This window comes from Seriola lalandi, unplaced genomic scaffold (genome assembly GCF_002814215.2).
Source record: "Seriola lalandi dorsalis isolate HSWRI2012SDOR001 ecotype SW California unplaced genomic scaffold, Sedor1 jcf7180002054412, whole genome shotgun sequence".
NCBI lineage: Eukaryota > Metazoa > Chordata > Actinopteri > Carangiformes > Carangidae > Seriola > Seriola lalandi.
Genome location: NW_019524965.1, coordinates 864,600 through 882,729, shown reverse-complemented (window position 1 = coordinate 882,729; position 18,130 = coordinate 864,600). Strand labels below are relative to the sequence as shown.

The window sequence follows — 18,130 nt, the reverse complement described above, 5'->3', positions numbered from 1 at the left end:
TCAAATGCTGCAGGTTTTCATTGTTTTCCAAGAATAGCAAAGGGATTAATCACAAATATGAGTTCAGCAGTAAACAGGTCCTGGATCAGAGATCAGAAAAGAGCTCTACAGGCCCCTCTCTCTCTTCTCAAGGCATTTCCTTTTGTCCCCCTTCTCACTGGGCACTCCCTCTAGACAGGAAATTCTACTGGAGTCGCTCCAAACCATGTCCTCCTTTTTCCTTCATATTCCCGTTCTTTGGCAAGAAATCTTGGAAGGAGGGTGCACTCTGTCCCAACCTTCGACCTGCTTGTAAACAAACAATCTGCCTGTTCCAGAAAATCACTGTACAGCTTATCCAGCACATCTCATCTGCGACTCCTGCGATACTGTGTGCCTGTGATTGTTAAACTGCACAATAAGCTGCAGATAATACACAGGATGTTACTTTAAGACATGAGATAAATCACAAAAATCTCACAGGGAAAAAAAAATGTGCTTCTTCTCACACTGCATTAAGAAAAAACTGAATTGAGTTTCCTAGAATTAGAGCCACCCACAGTTCAATGAATGTGCAGAAAAGTCCCACATTACCATGTTCCCACAGGGACAAGCAACCTTCTGTGTTGTTCACACAGTGTTTCTGCAGCTCTTCTTCTGCAAGTTCACTTCCAAAATATACTGTATACAAGAAAAAGAAAAAGTTGATTTCTCTTTCCAGTAAATCGAATTAATGTGGTATACAGACTGCATCTATCTCTCAACTCAATTCTGTTCAGTCAAATTAAATTCTTTGACCTGATTACGTTCAGGAACAAGTACTCAGAATTAGACTTAAGGTGGCTGCATCTATTCTTGGCTGTAATCCAAGTATGCCAGTAACTGACTGTTGGTTAAATCATTTACAGGTTTTTTGTAAGTTGCATGTGACCCTTTCTTCTTAATAACTGAATCATAAACTCAAGCATGCCTCAGTTTCAGGCAGAAGGATTGTAATCATAGATGTGATAGAGCCTGATTTTTCCCTTAACACTCTCATATCAAGGTTACTATGTCACCAATGAACAACACCTCCTGCCAAGAAGTGCAGCAGTTATAGACGGTAATAGTTTATTGGAAAATTGCATTCAGATAGAACATTTATTAGGCATATCTCATTTCAAACACAAGCCAAAAATGATCAATTCACTCAACAGTTCACATGCAAACAACAGCTAGCAGGTTTTTCACTATTTTAATATTCAGATGAAGATTCAGTGACTGCAGGCCAGAGAACTTTATTTTATTTTCTGCTCCAGCCAGTTTTCATTTAATGTTTTGCAAGATTTTTGACACAGACAGTTTTCAAACTTTCACAACTGCACATTTGTTGGAAAATACTTTGAACTAAATCAGCAAATCACATCCCCACAATATTTTACTCTCCATGCTGGGCACAAACCAAAGTTTCACTGCTTTTCGCTATCACTGCTATAACCTTCATCATCAACAGCTGGCTTATGAACAAAGATGTTGTTATATACTGTAAAGACGGTGTTTGCACGGTTATATGAGTGTGCGTAAGGCAGAGAGCGAGGGAGAGATAGTGGATTGGGGTGAAGGGAGGGAGAGACTTTGTTGTGGCTGCTCTTTTAACTCCCTTTCTCAGAAATCCTGCCCCGAGGATGAATTCACTGTCTCTCGGCAGAGCATGAGATTCCTGAGGTGATTTGAGCAGGGTTTATTCTTCCAGTAAAGCAACAATGCGTACATGCACCTAAATCACTGCAGTGTGCACCATCTAAAAACATTTCTGAGTATGAGCTGCAAAGGGCTCCAGCCTGTCTGTGTATAATTTTCTTTTTGGACTTGCATAAACATGACAGTAGTGTTATAGGAGATCTGATGGGATGCCGTTTTCTGAATTGGCCTTGACAGCTCATTTTCTTGTTATTGTCTAAGACTCACATGATGGATAGCTTTTAACCCTAAAATATCAACTTCAAAGCAACGCCATTCTTATATAAACTTGGTGATTGTATGCAAAGCTTAAAACCGAGAGAAAATAAATCGTCTTTGTTAAAGCAAATTCTACGCAGCTGTGAACTGGTTTGCATGAAAATGTCCACCAGGCTGTGTGTTGCACTTATGCTTTGCGTGACAGTGTCTGTGTGTGCATGCCTGTCTGTGTGTAACATTCTTTGACTGCATGAGCCCATACAAGAAAGAGCCCTTCTCATGCCAGCTGAGGTCAGGTCCGGACACCGTGGGGTGCACCCTTCTCTCGCCACGGTGGGCCGAGAGGCAGGGGGAGGCCTCCAGCGCTTCTGGGAAACAGTCTGGGCCTAATTGGAGCCTGACTGGTCTCACATGTCTCCACTTACTGGAGGAGACGGAGGATCCCGCTGCCTGGGCCTATGAGAGCCGCTACAGGCCCAGGCCTCCCCCCCCCCTTCATCAGCATAACCACAGAGAAGCGAACTCTCCAAGCAGACCTGACATGACAGCATGACTGAGTGGTGTGGTCGAGTATGTTTCAGTGCAGTGAGGTCAGGCATGCTATACTGAATGGTGCCACTTTTTTTTTTTATTGTGTTTTTAAAAGAATATCTGACCTTAATAAATCCCTCCAGGTACATTTTGTTCCAAGGATCTCCTCCTGTACAGTGTGTGCGCCCTCCTCCTATTGTTCCCACTTCACTCATTCTGCGTCATGACTGATGGAACCTGCCCTCCTTACTGTACAGTATATCACGTTCCCCTTTCTCACGCACAGAAATCTCAACCTCACAAAGAATTATGTACAAGTACACAGTCTTTTCATGTGCCTGCTTATCCACGCTGCAGTGACAAATACGAGAACTGAAGAACAGTGCAGATGGTAAAAAACAAAGACTTTCCTGCTGCTGCTGCTGCCTCACCACCATAACCACACATTCTCTATAGCTTTTTTTCTCACTTTTTTTTTTTTTTTTTGTCTTGGCAACATGCCTCTCATTTCCCATCAGTCACGGTCAACCTCCTTGGCCCTGTCTAATTCTCAAAAACGTCATTATCATTGTGTTTTGAAGCAGAGGTGCAAAATATTATTTGACTGCAGTTGTGCAAACACAATTACAGGCAATTTCTTATCCACTCTGAAACCTCTACTCATTTAATATCAAAGTCCAAATGCAAAAATGCAAACCAGGAATTTTACCTTTTTAATGCACATGTGGAACAAATTGTTTCATAATTTGTACCCATGTTCCCCCAAATCACCGCAGGCAATGGCTCGGAGGGAAATATCATACAAATAAACACCCTCATTTCGCCCTGTTTTTTGGCATAATTTGGTTTTGCTGAAAAAAAAAAAAAAAACTGATTTTAATCTTTCACAGATCAAAGGGCTTTTGAAAGTAATTGTTTTTCTTGCCTTCTACTGCTCAGATAAACATGTCTCAACTTGAACAAGCTCAGGTATTCATAACCCTTTCTATTCCAAGAATTGAACTGTTGTTGTTGGTTTGTTGTTGTACTTACAACTATCTGCTGAGCATTACCCAAGGTTCTCTGCAGCCCTTTGACTACAGTGTAGGCCTAACATGTGTCTGTACAATTTAGCCAATTTTTTTATTCTGAAAACCGGTTTTATAGCCGAAAGATTTATAAAAAGGCTGAAAAGCTGATCTGTATTTATCAGCAAATTTTTGCAGACTATTCAGCGTCTGATAGAAAATGTGGAGTTCAGCGTAGACAATAAAAAAATCTGAGTCAAATTAAAGAGCAACTGCTGCAACCTTGTAGCCCATCCATCACTTATATTGCAATATTAAAATAGTGTTTTCATATCATTCTAAATAAGGCATTCACTGTTTCTCATTTCAATGACAGATGGCACAACCCCGTACCTCCAGGTGAGGTCATAAAGCCACTTGATATAACCCAAAATGTGTTAGTCTGAGTAGACACAAAGATAAATCCAAAGAAATGCATACGTGTGTTTAATCCACATGAAATGTTTTCTGCCTGCCCGCCCGTTCCATTGAGAAAAAGTCATTTCTATTGATTGCTTTTCCAGGCATCATTTAATATGATACACATTCACTTGTAAATATCGACCTTTCCTTGATGCCCCGACATTTGTGCCATAAATACTTTAATAGCAAGCTTGTGAAAAGATATGAAAAGTTATGAGGCTGTAGATAAAGGCTGGATATAAACAGTAACAGGAATTTGGGGTTTTTTTTGTAGCGGGTACAATGAATGTGGTTGGAATAATACAAACTTTGGTAGTTGTGGGCACAGTTGGAACAGAATAGAATGATTCAATCAAAAGCTACTCCCAAATTGAAGTAGCAGGCTCTTCAATATTCATGAACATTGAAGAGCCTAACCTTTAATTTTATTAGTGATTAATTTGCAGACCTGACAGTAATTCTACTGTAATATGTAGTATAATAATGCATGTAAAACTTTGCTGCAATACCGTTACTGTCTTTGCAGCAGAGTTCCTCTACAGTCCTTATCACATACTGCCACCTGCTGGAGGAATATATAGCATGAGTTTATTGACTTGCAGTGGTGTAAAAGCCATTTACAGCCAGTGTTTGTGACAAATCTTTATTTCAGCTTGATTAAATGGCAATGATAGAAACCTCAAATCAGACATTACTATACTGAATAATAAAAGAAAATGGCACAACTAATAAACAAAATTAAGACAAAATACCCACTATACATTTAAGTATGTACAACTTGATAAATAAACCAATACTGTCTAGAATTATGATTGTTTAGCATTTTTCCTTATTTCTCTAGGATTAGTGCGCTGAGAGGAGCAGAGAAGAATAGGACCAGGAAAAAAAACGGGAAGGGAGCGAGGATAATGACCAGCAGGCACAGATGAAAGAGAGAGAGAGAGAGAGAGATAGACGACTGTAGACAAGAGTAGAAAAGACATACGCTTGATGCACAACTCATACTGCATTCGCAAAATTGTACCTCTCAGCGCAGTTTTTGTTATTTGACAAGATGACCGTCACTGCCTTAGCGTGACCGATCAGCCACCCTGCACTCCATCTTTTGGTTCACCACAGTACATTCCTGATACACAGTAGCAGTAGTTTTGTATCGTTTCACATCGCGCTTCCTGAGACGGGGACCACCCATTCCTTTCCAGGCATAGCTTCACCACACATTTATTTGTGCTGCTTTAAAGCCTTTGCAACAATATGTCATATATAATGTCTTATACATAAACAACCTGAAGCACACTATATTGTACAATGATCAGGAGGTTGGGCGAAGGCTAAAATGTCATGAGATTTGTTTTACCATTTAATAGGTAACCCTCCACAAATAAAAAGCATATCGAAGGCAGGAAAAAAAGATTAAATGTTGTTCGAGTGGGAAAAAAACTGAGTTACTGTCGCTAACCAGCAGCATTTCTCATCACGTTTCATCTAGAGCGCCAGGCACTGTGCAGCATTAAAGTAACTTCTATAACAAATGAATTGCTTTTTTTTTCCATCACACAGTAATAGAAAGTGGTGTTGTGTTTGAGACAAGGGGAGAGCAAGAACAAAATGTATGGGGAGAGAAAATGGAAAAGGTCCAACATATACGTTTTCCAGACAACCTAAGACCATAAAATGAGGCCCAGGGTGATGGACACTTGTCCCTTTAATAGACACTAATCCCCAGGATGCATCTCCAGGACCTTCAGGAAATGAACAGTAAGAGCCAGATCCAACACTGAGACCCTGTCCAGACAAGCAGACACCCTCACCTGCAGCGGTACGTCCCCATGCTGCAGCTTCACATTTACAAAAACAGTTCAGTCTAGGACACAGACGAGGTTTTCATTCCTCGCATGGCTGTTGTGTTGTGAACAGGGTCCACATCAGCGCTGACATAAAAAGTTTCAGAACATCATAACAATCTCCTGAGTGGCAACTTTTTTTTTCTTTTTTTTTTTTTTTTTTTTTTTAAAAACAAGTTTTTGTTTTTTTTTCTATAAAATTACTAACAGTTGGCAAATTATACCCCCTACCTCCCCCTGCAGTTTCTGTTGCAAGACCATTTTAGTTTACAAAAGCAAACAAACGAAAAAAAAAAAAAAAAGACTCAAAAGGAATTGACAGTAAAAGCTGTAAAAATAGACACAAATTACCCAAACATATTAAAGCACATCAGAAAAGGTCTTAACTTTTCTTTCATAAAGCGAGGAATATTTTGGTTGGGGCACCACACTCGGTCAGACCTGCTGAGTTAAAATGATGTGTGCTACAGGGGACTGCATGAGTGTATGCATGTTATATGTATGTATGTATGTATGCAATGTATATGGAAATTGTTTTGTTTTTTTTTTTTTTGTTTTTTTTTTAGCATCTTCGAAGGGGAATTTGCTGCAGCAAGAATCCCTTTTCGGCTTCTGAGACAGAGAGCACACACAAAGCTGAGAGAGAAAGAGACATTCAGACAGGAGGCTTTGGCCCTGACTCTTATCTAGACACCCCAGCATGCTTCCTGTTTTTCTGGCCCATAGAGTCCCAAAGCCAGAGCTAGTATGTATCCTAGAGAAATCCCCTTGAAAGGGTCTGAGACAGACCTTAACCGTGGCCTCTGCACGGGCCCAGAGAGGGCAAACAGATACCCAGACCCCCTGCTCTGTCAAGTGCAATGTCAGGAGTGCTGAGCAGCTCTAGTGTCTCTTCATGGACGACACCTTCTTTTTCCTGGCTGCCAGCATCTCGTAAAAGGGATCCCTGCTGATGGCAGCCCTGTGGGCACAGACACAGAGAAAAATGTCAGAGGAAAGTATAATGGCTTAAGCGTGCAAATTGCTGCACAACTCTGTTATGTTAGACATAGTACATTTACTTTACACAAGTAAGTGGGACATTTTTTATCTAAAAAAATTCTTAGAATTTATCTGTGGATCTGTGTTAAAGTCAACCTTTAAATAAAATTGTAAAAACATCTGCACGGCCAGTACTTGACTTTTTTTTTTTTAAACTTTTTTAAACTAAGTACTCGGCATGATCAGCTGCTCCAACTGAAATCATTTGAACAGTTTTGGGTGAAAATCAATAAAAACCTACAGCAGAGGTTCTCAAATCATAGGTGTGGAGGGAGAGACGTCATATCTCCCCCATACATAGGTATTTTGAGACTGACTGACATAAACTTTCTGGAAATATGAAATAAACAACATTATACTTCTTCCCCCTGAAAAAAACAAAAAAAAAATAGGGGGAAAAAAACACTTACTTGATGCTGTTCATCCATTCCTCTTTCTCCTCAGCAGTGGGGGCAGAGATACGGTAGAAGGTGTGGTTGCCCTCCACAACACGTCCATCAGCCTCGGTCTTGCAAGCTTTTATTACTTGGTCCTTGTTGTCAGGAATGAAAAGCTCAAAGCAGTTCTACAGAAGTAAAGTGGATGGGGGTTAGACATTATAGACAGTAAACTACCTTAAAGACATATTTAAAAAAATATTTACATACTGTATTTTCCTATGCAAATCCCTGTCAGTTTTATTGATTTATAGTAATCTTCAAATGTCAAAGCTGTGACTTGTACACACCATAGCTGTGGATATTCTGCTGAATTAATCCAGGCTGTCAATTTTCTAAATAGGCAGCACTGGAGAGAGCCCGTCTTTCCTAACAATTTAAAAATCCATTTATCTGAATCTATGTAATCCCAGAATAAACCAGCAGAGGGCGCTACACTTACTGGTTTCTTATCCTCCACCTCCTTGATGCTCAGGTTCTCCAGGGGGATGATTCCTCTGGGCTCTTTGTCCTGCACAAATATAAAATGTGTATAATGCACACAGGGAACAACAGCAGCTTTTTTTCCCACTGTGACCAAGAAAATGAGCTGTACTCACTGTGGTGTACTCAAAGTAGTACAGGCAGTTGTCAGTGAGGATGAACCACCTCCTCTTCCAGGTTTTTACTCGTCCCCCTGTGGAGCAAACATCCAGTGTCAGAGAGGCTCAACAAGGAAACGGAGAGAGAGAGAGAAACAAGCACCAAAGCACCGGGTCGAGCAGCAGACAGGCAGACATATGTATGGGCAGACAGACAGATGACGGCTCCAGAGGACTCCTTTTACCCAGAACACCCTGCTATTCACCATTTGCACATATATTGCACCATGCACCGACAATCTTGACTTTATAACAATTTATTAATTCTTCCTTTTCCCTTTTATGTGTTTTATGCTCATTGGAATAAATGTGAAGCTGCTATTGGATAAAGCTACACTAATGTCTTGGTGTACCTGGAAACTCTCCTTACTTGGCTGTTTCTCCTTCCTTTTTTGCTGACAGAGGAATAATCTGGAAAGGCAGGATCAATAGACAAGATGGAGATCTATGTGCTCACTGAACTTAATGAACTACTGCCCAAATTAAGTTACTGGAAGAAATGTGGAAGGCACTTAAATGTCTATTTGAGGGCTAAATGTGGAAAATTAGGAGTTAGAGGATTAAGTTCCCCCCTCTTTCAAGCCCAGTGGGGGCTCTCTGGTTAACTCTGCAATCGCTGATCTGTACCTGACCTCTGACCCCCCCTTTTCACCCATACTTCCTGGGAGGGGAAACCTGATCACAGTAGCAGATGGCAGCCTCGCTCTGGGAGGATGGGATGCCAACAAACTGAGTGGGGCAGGAAGCTAAGAGCCTGGAGCTATGTTCAGCAACTCTACAGGCATTTCAGACTTGAATTTCCTCTCTCAGCTCTGTTAAGTAACTTCTAAGGTTTATAGGAGCAGGGCTCAGTGAGTGAGGGAATGTTTCTTTCTAATCATGACATGAAGACATCAGCTTTGACTAGACTAGGCTATCCCACCACATGTTAGTAAGAAGCTGCATTGTGAAAACCCATCTACCAGCATAGGAGGCTTTGAGGATGTTTATACAGACATACAGAACACACTTTTAGTATCATATAACAGCATCAGCACTGTATATGATAGCCCATCATTTCACAGATGTCATGATAGGTCCAACAATTCAGACTATGCTTGTCATCATTTACGGACGCCATCGACACGCTTCAATCGACGGGCAGAGATGGAGAGCTCCTTGCCACATCTCGACTCGTCAGCGTGTCGCAACAAAGAAGCAGACAAACAGAAAACACAGACGCGATGGCAGAATCACACAGCTGAACGGCCTGAAAGTTGATTGGGTTGGTTGGAGATTTGTGATTGGTTTGATGGTCAATGTCAGTTCCTGTCACTCCGAGAGAAGAGAGATGACCTCCTCCCATGCAAAGAGTGTCTTTGACAGCGTGGGACGTCCCAGCAGACTATTGCTGGGGGTGCACGTGGACGCTGCTAGACTGGACTGGAGCTGAGTAGAGGGAGTCACCCATGCAAGACAGAACTGTGGGAGGCTGGTCAAGTGGAGGTTGAGAGGGAACGTGTTTTCTTGTAAATCATATCCAGTTGTTGATGTTTTTTGGAAATGATTTATCTCCCCAGGATGAATTTGCAACTGGCTTTTCTTACTTAATGGATTCATTTTTGTTTTAAAATTTGTGTGCAAACGAAATGCACTGCACCAATGTAAAAACTTTTTTGTAATTAATAGAAAAGCTGCACTTTTTACAAAATTGCTGTCAATTTATTAACTGTGTGCACTCTGTATATTAAGCCTCCATGAATCCCTTTTCGGGGACACTCCCCTGTCCATGCTTCTCTCCCACAGTTTGGTCCAGTCCGGTCCAGCACAAGTCCTCAACCACACTGTTACCCTTCAGATTCATTTACAGCATGAGATAAGGAGAGCAGAGCCACTTTATTGAAAAGGTGCAATATTCCCTTTCCATGCAACCAGGGAGCAAACAACAATAAGCCAATGGGTAAATGGGTTCATGATCAAATTGGACAGTTAGGCAAAATTCCTTTGTTGTGCTCACTGTATGGCAAAAAGGTATAATGCAGCTTCCAAAAAACAAAGATCAAAGAGAGTGACCACCACAGCATACAGAGAAAAGAGGATCAGACTGCTCAGTAGAGTGGTCACAAAGCATCAGCTCCCCGAGCCAAGCCCCCGGGGCGGCAAATGTCCCCAGCGGCCGCTCGGCAACCACCCACAGAGATAAAAGTGTGTGGCAAACCACCAGCTCAATGAGAGACTGAACAGACAAACATCTGAAGTTCAAATGAGTCAGTGGCGAGACAAACAAAAATAAAAAATAAAAATCTACAGACAAAAATGAGAAAAAAAAAAACCCTGTACAAATGTAAAAAAAATAAATAAATAAAATGAGGAAGAGAACAAAAGCATGGACGACCACCAAAAGCACCTGAAAGCTGAGAGATGGACTAGCGTTTGGGAAGAGCAGGTGTACATACCTCCTGAGGAAAGACAACAGCCAAAATCATGGGAACAAACAAACGAAGAGGAAAAGGAAACAAAAAAAAATCAAATTAAATGATAAAGAATTATACCACCACAGTCCTGTTAATTTTGGTTCCAGGGAGCCTTTGATGTACTGCTTCACAGCGTTTCATTTTAAAATACTTAACAAATGAGGGCCCACAGATTTTTACAAGTCTGTTATTATATATCAGCCCACAAGGGGGAGTTTTACTCAATGTGAACTTGTGAGAGCTACTGTAAAGCACTACATGAAATATCACCTCCACTTGGGTCCATTTCTGATATATCCAGTAATTTATCTTCCACCCCGATTGTTTTACTCAAATCTGTCAATTTGGAGTCATTGGAGAAAAAGTAATTCCTTCACTTCCTTGGTGTAGGTGGTTGTAAAGATTCACAGGAATGTTCAATGACTTCATGCTGTTTTACAAAATTCATTGTGAATCTGTACAACAGAGAAAGGACTCAGAGGAAACAGAGGATGAAAAGTTTAGGGGTCCAGGGTTGTGCTTTCCTCCTCCTGCGAAACATTTGTTATGATACACTTTGTGTGTGTGTGTGTGTGTGTGTGTGTGTGTGTGTGTGTATACACGTTTGTGTGTCTGAACATGTGGTCGGGACAGAAATTAGCAAAGGGTTCATTCAGGAAATATTACTAGAAATACCAAGACACACCATTTATTATTAAAAAGACCTGATGTGAGTTTCCACAGTGGGACAAAGTATTCATTTTAAATCTCCTCTAAAAATTCCCCAGAGGACCAAAAATGTCCCACAGAACTCTGATTGAAGGGAAACAAAATCAATTTCTAACCATAGAGTATTTACAGAAAATATGTACACACTTGATTTATAAAACCTTAAAAGACAGTATTTGTGTGTGTGTGCATGTCAGTGTATGAATATGACCTGTCTTAAATAATTTAAAAGTCGCCTCATGTGGTGGTCTGATCTCAAGGCCACATTCATAATACATTAAAGCGGACAGTAATGTCTTCAGATGCCTTGGGATAAAAGTGTGAACACACAAATTCACACATGCTCACACTTTCACATACACATTGGCAGGTTATTGACCTCAGAGGTGACATTGGTTATTATTTTATGTAGCCTGATTTTCTGATAGAGAAAGCCTGATAGCCTAAATGTTAGATAAGACAATAATATCTGCTGCTATGAAAACACAGTTATCTGTCAGCACAGGCACAGTGATGAGAACCATCATTTTGGCAATTTATTATGTGCCCAAGTAACTGTGCACACATATTTCCAGTGTCACTCACCCAGTTTTAGCAGCCAGCCCTCTCTGTCAGGGTTGAAGAAAGTGTGTGTGAGGTCGTTGCCATCATCCTCTGGGATTTTGAAAGGCTCGTTCTTGATGCTCTCATACAGGTTCTACAACAAAGAGAGTGGACCATGACCATAGAGGCCACAGTGGAGGAATCTCAGATGAGTCTGGAAGCTCTACTTACCCTGAGCAGGTCTTCAGGCAGGTCTCCTCCATCGTTGATGCCTCTGTTCATGGAGATGAATCGTTCCACAGAAGGCTTGTCCTTCACATTGGGGTTGTGGAGGCTGGTGTTTAGCATGATGATGGCAAACGACAAGATGTAACAGGTGTCTGTAACACACACACACACACACACACACACACACACACACACACACACACACACACACACACAGTGGTCACACTATGAAGGAGGGATGAGCTTTACGAGATAGCGAAAGGTTGCTGTTTACCATAAAATTGCTGCCAGTGTTTAATGTGGTGTTTAAATATGAATGTAAATTAGCCGAGCTGAAAACACTGCTCTTTGGGGGTTGCAGACAAACCGAGAAGATCAGATTGGAGAAGCTTTGTTAGCAAGGGGAGTGGGTGGGAGTGAAAGGCTACTTGTGGGCAGCTAAGTATGCACGTATGTATCTGAAAGTGCATGTCTGTGTGTAAACTAAAAGACAATGTGGCAAACACACGGCTGACGCAGCAGCACTTTATCTGGCCCGTTAGGCTGTTGAGAAGTCCCATGCATTATTCACATCCATCTGCATCCATGTTAGAGGCAGTCGACTGTCTGCTAGGGGCATTATTTCCTAAAAGCCAGACACTCTTCCATAACACAGTTCACCTCAGCAGACTCGTAGCGTTTTTCCACTGCGTGGTACAGACAACTCAACTACTTGCTTTTGGTACCAGGTCCTCCTTTTTCCACTGCAGAGTACCCCCTCACTGCGTTATTACTATAGTGACGATCATCTTTAACGTGACACAAAAACAATGGACTTCATCGAAGGGATACCAAACAGAATAGTCTGCACCTCCTTAACTGACCACAGCATGGTTTTGTGGGTTGCCATAGTAAAAGTATACTAAAAATAAATAAAGAAGTCTAGATATGAGTTCCACAGACATGCCATCAGATCTCAGTGCAATATGGAAAAAACACTGCATACAATAACAGAAGACAAATGTTCATCTGCTAAAGTTCCTTTAAAAAAAAAAAAAAAACTAAATGTATATTAAAAGGTGAGAGGTCATGACATTATAGACTTAATCAAAAAAAAAAAAAATTATGGTTTAGGTTGATTGATAAACCCCTATTGAACCTTTAAATGTAGTTCATATCTGTTTTTGCCTTTATTTGAGGAAGACAAGAAAAGCTGAAGTCATTTTATCCTGTGTTTCACTGCTCACACATTTACAGCTCTTTGGCTTTTTATGAGGACACTGAAAGTCAGGCTGTAAAGCATGACGGCACTACCTGTGGACTGGAAAACACCAGAGTTGCATTGGCAGTAACGCTGAGCGAAGGCCTCCATCATGCGGTCAATCTTCTGAGCTTCTCCCGGCAGTCGAAAACTCCACAGGAACTGTCTGTCGGGGTAAAAGCTCAGTAGTCAGCCACAGATTCACTTCCTCTTGAAAAAGCTGAGTTTATTCTGTTTGGGCAAAAGACTGAAAATGACAACTGCATTCTCACAAAGTGCAAATAAGGTGAAACTTTAAAAATGGACACAATCACCCATGAGTGACATAAAAGGGGGGGGGGGGGGGGGGGTATGGAGATCTAGCCAAGAACTTGATGACTATGTAGCAGACTCTGGGATCATGCCGTCTTACCTTAGGGCCTGAACCAGGTTGAGGTCTGTGAACTCATGAAGCTCCACAAAGGCATGGAGGACTTGGATATTGAACTCATCTCTGTAGGAGACAAAACATGGTACATTTTCTTACTGGTAAAAGTGTAAAAGTTATATAAGTTATAGTCTGCATAAGCAAAACAAAATAAATATACAAAATATTAGGTCTTCAAATAACAGTTATTTTCAACTAACAATGAATTAATCTGAAAATTATTTTCTAGGTAAACTAATTGGTCCACAAAAAGTGGACCCCATCAGGAACATGTCTGAGGACTCAGCTCAGGGCGTGGTCTGGCTCACGTTGGCTTCAGAGGTCAGTGACATGCTGCATTCTCCAATCAACCCCAATGGAGGAGGACAAACATCCTGTACCCCTTTTATTTATCATCTAATCTCAAACATGACATCATTCTTGACCTTTATGCCCTTCAGAGTAAATGATCTAGCCTGTGGGATCATGGGATGGGTCTAAAGAGCTCTCGTTCATAAGGGTCATATACAGTCACTACTATTCCCACTGGACAAGAAACCAATTGTGCCTGAAACCTCCCACACTTCTCAGCCCCCTCCTTACAGAATCAGAAACCCTCTGAGATCTTGATAGCCGTCAAACAGAGAGCATCCATCCACAGCCTGCACTACATTTCCTGGTTTGACCTCACAGACCACACCCTGACTGTAGGCCCATCATTAATTCCTGTATTATGCGTTTACTCTATCAAGGATGTTCTCGAGTGAAAACTTTAATCGCCTTCTAACATGCATTCCCAAGTTGTGTTGTCATTGTTACTTATGAATGAGTAAGATAATCAAAGACAGGAGGCTATTGAGCAACAGACATCGTCTTGACAGGACGGTCTAAATGTGGAACCAATAAACTGTGTTTGGGAAAGGATGGGTGTGTGCCTGACCAAGAGGAAGCGGAGCAATACGGAAAATATGCACTCGCTATTCTATGCTTTTATCAACCACATGGATGAGTGCTGGTGGATGAGTATGTGAGAGAGGGAGGAGGTGAGAAAGAGGAAAAAAAACACTGAGTCAATCTCGATCCAGACCTCTCTCCGAGGTAATCGCCAATGGCTGTTTTGTTGAGGCCCTCGCCCTTGTAGAGGAACTGAGCAATGTCGTCACTGGTATTCTTCAGCAAGTCATTCTCAATCAGGAACTGGATCCCCTGAGAAAGAGACAGGGCCCCAGGTTACATGCTGCTTATGAAAACATGTGGGACAAATCACATTTCTTCAGAGTCATGACAGTTTCTTCTTCCAACCTTTTTGGGGTCCATGTTGAATTTCTTACGGCCCATAGCCACCTGTTTATTCCTCTGCATATTTTTCCTGAAACATCAGAAAGTCAGTTTTTAGTTGCTCTTCAAGTGAACATAATGTTGAATATGAATACTGTTATAAATAAGTCCTACAACTAGCAGTTATTTTCATTGCTGATTAATCTGCCAACTTTTGAATTGATAAATTAATTAAGCATTTTGTCTATAAAACATCAGAAAATTAAAAAATAATGCCCAGAAGCCATGGTGATGTCTTCAAATTGCTTGTTTAATACGACAAACAGTCCAAAAGCCAAAGATATTAAATCTAATATAATTAAGAATGTCTTCTTGCGTGCACGATTACCTTCTTGAAATCAAACAATACACCTTAAATGTCAATATGACAACTCTTATTTCATTTGTTTTTATTAGTTCTCTACATGACACAGGCTTTAGTGATGATCAGATCTTCAAGTGCTTTAAATGTATATAAATATCAACCGGATTATGTGAACTTTGGACATTTTATTTCATCCTGGTAAAAAAGTGTGTGTTACGTTAACATTATGCTACACTCTTAGTGAGAGAGAAAGAGGAGTGACCAAAAAAAGTGAGTGTGTCCCTCATTGACTCCAGAAGTTCCATTTACCTCCAAGTAAAGCAGCACGATCAGAAACTGAACAAAATGACGTGTTCCGTCTGTCTGTTGATCTCTTTGGAGTGTGTGTGTGCTCGTGTTGCGTACCGTTATATGCGGGAATATCTGTTAAACTGTGGCAGGCCAAATCAAATTAGTATTAATTTAAGACTACAAATAATAATTAACCACATTAATGGGAAAACAAGTCGAATATTGTCCTGACATAGGCATGAGCAATCAGCGATAGTTCTAATGATCATTGTCCATCAGCACAACCCTGGTGTGAACGCACCCAAGATGCATTGAAGACACATTTGAGATCTGATCACTCAGAGCACATCCGGAGGTGATCTGGGCCACATGTGTCCACATTCTTTTAGCAGTATGAACGCAAATGCGTCCTGGGCCACATTGAAGGACTGCCTACTCTACTGCGACCTCTGACACAGTCTGATTAGTCCTGCCACCGTTTGATAGGCCCTGTTCAGACCTGGTTTTAACATCTCGGGTGATCCGGACACAAGTGGACAGCTCTCAGTTCGTCAGTTCACACCTGCATTTAAAATGCGTCTCCACATGCGTCTTGATTGACCACTTGTGATCGGATCTCACTTCCCCGCTTTATAGGCAAATAAAAAGGTATGTATTGTTTTTAGCCAATCCACAGATAGGTCAATTGCTCCGAGGCTGAAAAATGAATGCAATTCTTCGAATAGCCGCCTGAGGCTGGCTCTAGAAGCGAGTCAATACCCATAGACCCCCATGGCAAAATGACTAACTTTACAACAGAATTAAACATGTTTACAGCCTGGTGCAAAAAACTGTTTTGGTCTCTAATTTCCTCCTTCATGACAACTGTACAGGGGGTGAATTGAAAATGAAAAAAATGAAACTCGTTTAAATTTTATAAAGGCTTAAAGGTCTGCATAATGGAGGACGTGCCGCTTTGAGTGACAGATGGCCACAAACCGGCATGTACTGAAGGCTCAGCTCGACACGCGCTCCTCCTCTTTGCCCATTTCTGGATTGGGCGGGGTCAGTAGGTGACAATATGGCGATGATTGAACAGCCCACTCCGAGCTTCAAAACCAGAAACCTATGGGTGATGTCACAGAGGCTACCTTAATTTAAAGTCTAAGGTGTGTGTGAGAGCGAGCGAGTGAGAGAGAGAGAGAGCAAGGGATTATTTGTATATAAAGCAATCTGATCACAAGTGGTCAATCAAGACGCATATGGAGACGCATTTTAAAGTCAGGTGTGAACTGACGTACTTAGAGCTGTCCACTTGTGATCTCATCACTGTAGACGCATACTAGTGCTGACCGATGAAGCTTATCTTCATCATCATCACAATCTAAACGTGCAGTCAACACGTCGCAAAAAAGTGTCATCGCAACCTTTGCGAGTAAAAAAGCAATAGTGTCCTTCATCACACCACCTGTTCAATAAGATTTAAACATGAAGAAAAAGCTACATTTTCAACATCTCTCCACTGCAGTTTTTTTTTTTTTTTTTTTTTTTTTTAACATGATACAGCACGCTAATGTTAACCTAGTAGTGAACTGTTATAAACAAGCTAAAAGGAAAGCTTTCTGTGTGTAGACTGCAGCTTTTTTTGCCACAAACTTTTGTAAAGTTAAAGCTACAGTCTGAGACAGCAGCCCCCCCCTCTCAGCAGAGTTACCTGCAGCAGAGGGAGGACAGAGGAGAGGACCGATAGTGACTTTTGTCTGTGTTCTTCATTCAGCTTCTCTCAGCAAAATGGTGTATGCATACTTCTATATTTGTTTATTTATCACAAGTAATATTGTCATTGCAAATTGAACAGTGTCATCACAAATTTTCATCATATCACGCAGGCCTATCAAAGACTAAGAAAACCAGAAAGTATTCTCATTTGAGATGCTGGAACCAGTGCTTTTTGGGCTTGATAAATGACAATGATCATTGTTCTATTGTGCAGATGTTTAGATTTCTTTGCCTTTTAGATGTGACTCACACAAATCAAATTGCATGCAAATGCAACAAATTGATGGCCCATCATTGTACTACAGCTGAGAGCATTACAATAAATGCATTCACTTCATTTCCTGAAAGTGTCTTTCCCATTAACATTTTTCATGTGTTTGGCAGGAACTGCACCCCCCAACCCCTCACCCCCCCCAACCCAACTGTGATGACAAAGCGTTGATAAAGCGTTAACATCGTGCATATGGGAAAGTCTCATTTCTCAGGCCTTGAGTTAATCAGGGGTCAAAGTATACTCCAAAAGTCCACCGTCACCATGGTTACATCTCCATCCCCAGCCAGTGAGAGGTCACCACTTCTTCCCACTGATTCACTCACACCAGCATTCCTTTGGCTTTTGTCTGCCAAAATCCAACACTCAGCTAAACAGATGATGCACAGGGGGCGACAGCACAGACTGACTATCATGTCTTCAAGTGAATCACAGGAAACTTTGATCACAAGAAGGTGCTGTAACCCATAATGGGTTTTAGATGCAAGTGAGTGCTTTAGGAATATTCGGTAGCTGATGGGATCCCTATCCACTTGAGTAGACCAAACCCGAGTACTCCCTCCCCTGAGACCATCCATTGTCTGCTTCTGCCCGTACACCCACTGCATTATTCAATGAGGCCTCCCATCATGGGGGGTGTGCCTGATGAAACATTTAAACTGCCTTAAAAGCATAGCCAATTTGGGGAGGGTATCTGGTGTGATTGCATG

At 41.3% G+C, this 18,130-nt stretch overlaps 1 protein-coding gene across 4 annotated transcripts in view; it reads right to left on the bottom strand.

Moving 5' to 3' along the window:
* Positions 1 to 4,544: 4,544 nt before the first annotated feature.
* Positions 4,545 to 18,130, bottom strand: part of cyth1a (cytohesin 1a) — a 44,367-nt gene continuing 30,781 nt past the window's right edge. For 3 of the 4 annotated variants that reach the window (XM_023410013.2, XM_087175068.1, XM_023410014.2), the window contains exons 4-13: positions 14,761 to 14,827; positions 14,546 to 14,664; positions 13,465 to 13,545; positions 13,106 to 13,218; positions 11,816 to 11,964; positions 11,626 to 11,738; positions 7,839 to 7,917; positions 7,682 to 7,750; positions 7,213 to 7,367; positions 4,545 to 6,722 (exon numbers count right to left, since the gene is read on the bottom strand). In XM_023410013.2, the coding sequence (XP_023265781.1) occupies positions 6,644 to 6,722; positions 7,213 to 7,367; positions 7,682 to 7,750; positions 7,839 to 7,917; positions 11,626 to 11,738; positions 11,816 to 11,964; positions 13,106 to 13,218; positions 13,465 to 13,545; positions 14,546 to 14,664; positions 14,761 to 14,827 (1,024 nt within the window). In that variant the 3' untranslated portion in view covers positions 4,545 to 6,643. The remainder of the gene's footprint in view (positions 6,723 to 7,212; positions 7,368 to 7,681; positions 7,751 to 7,838; positions 7,918 to 11,625; positions 11,739 to 11,815; positions 11,965 to 13,105; positions 13,219 to 13,464; positions 13,546 to 14,545; positions 14,665 to 14,760; positions 14,828 to 18,130) is intronic. The other variant, XM_087175067.1, reaches the window with a different exon arrangement.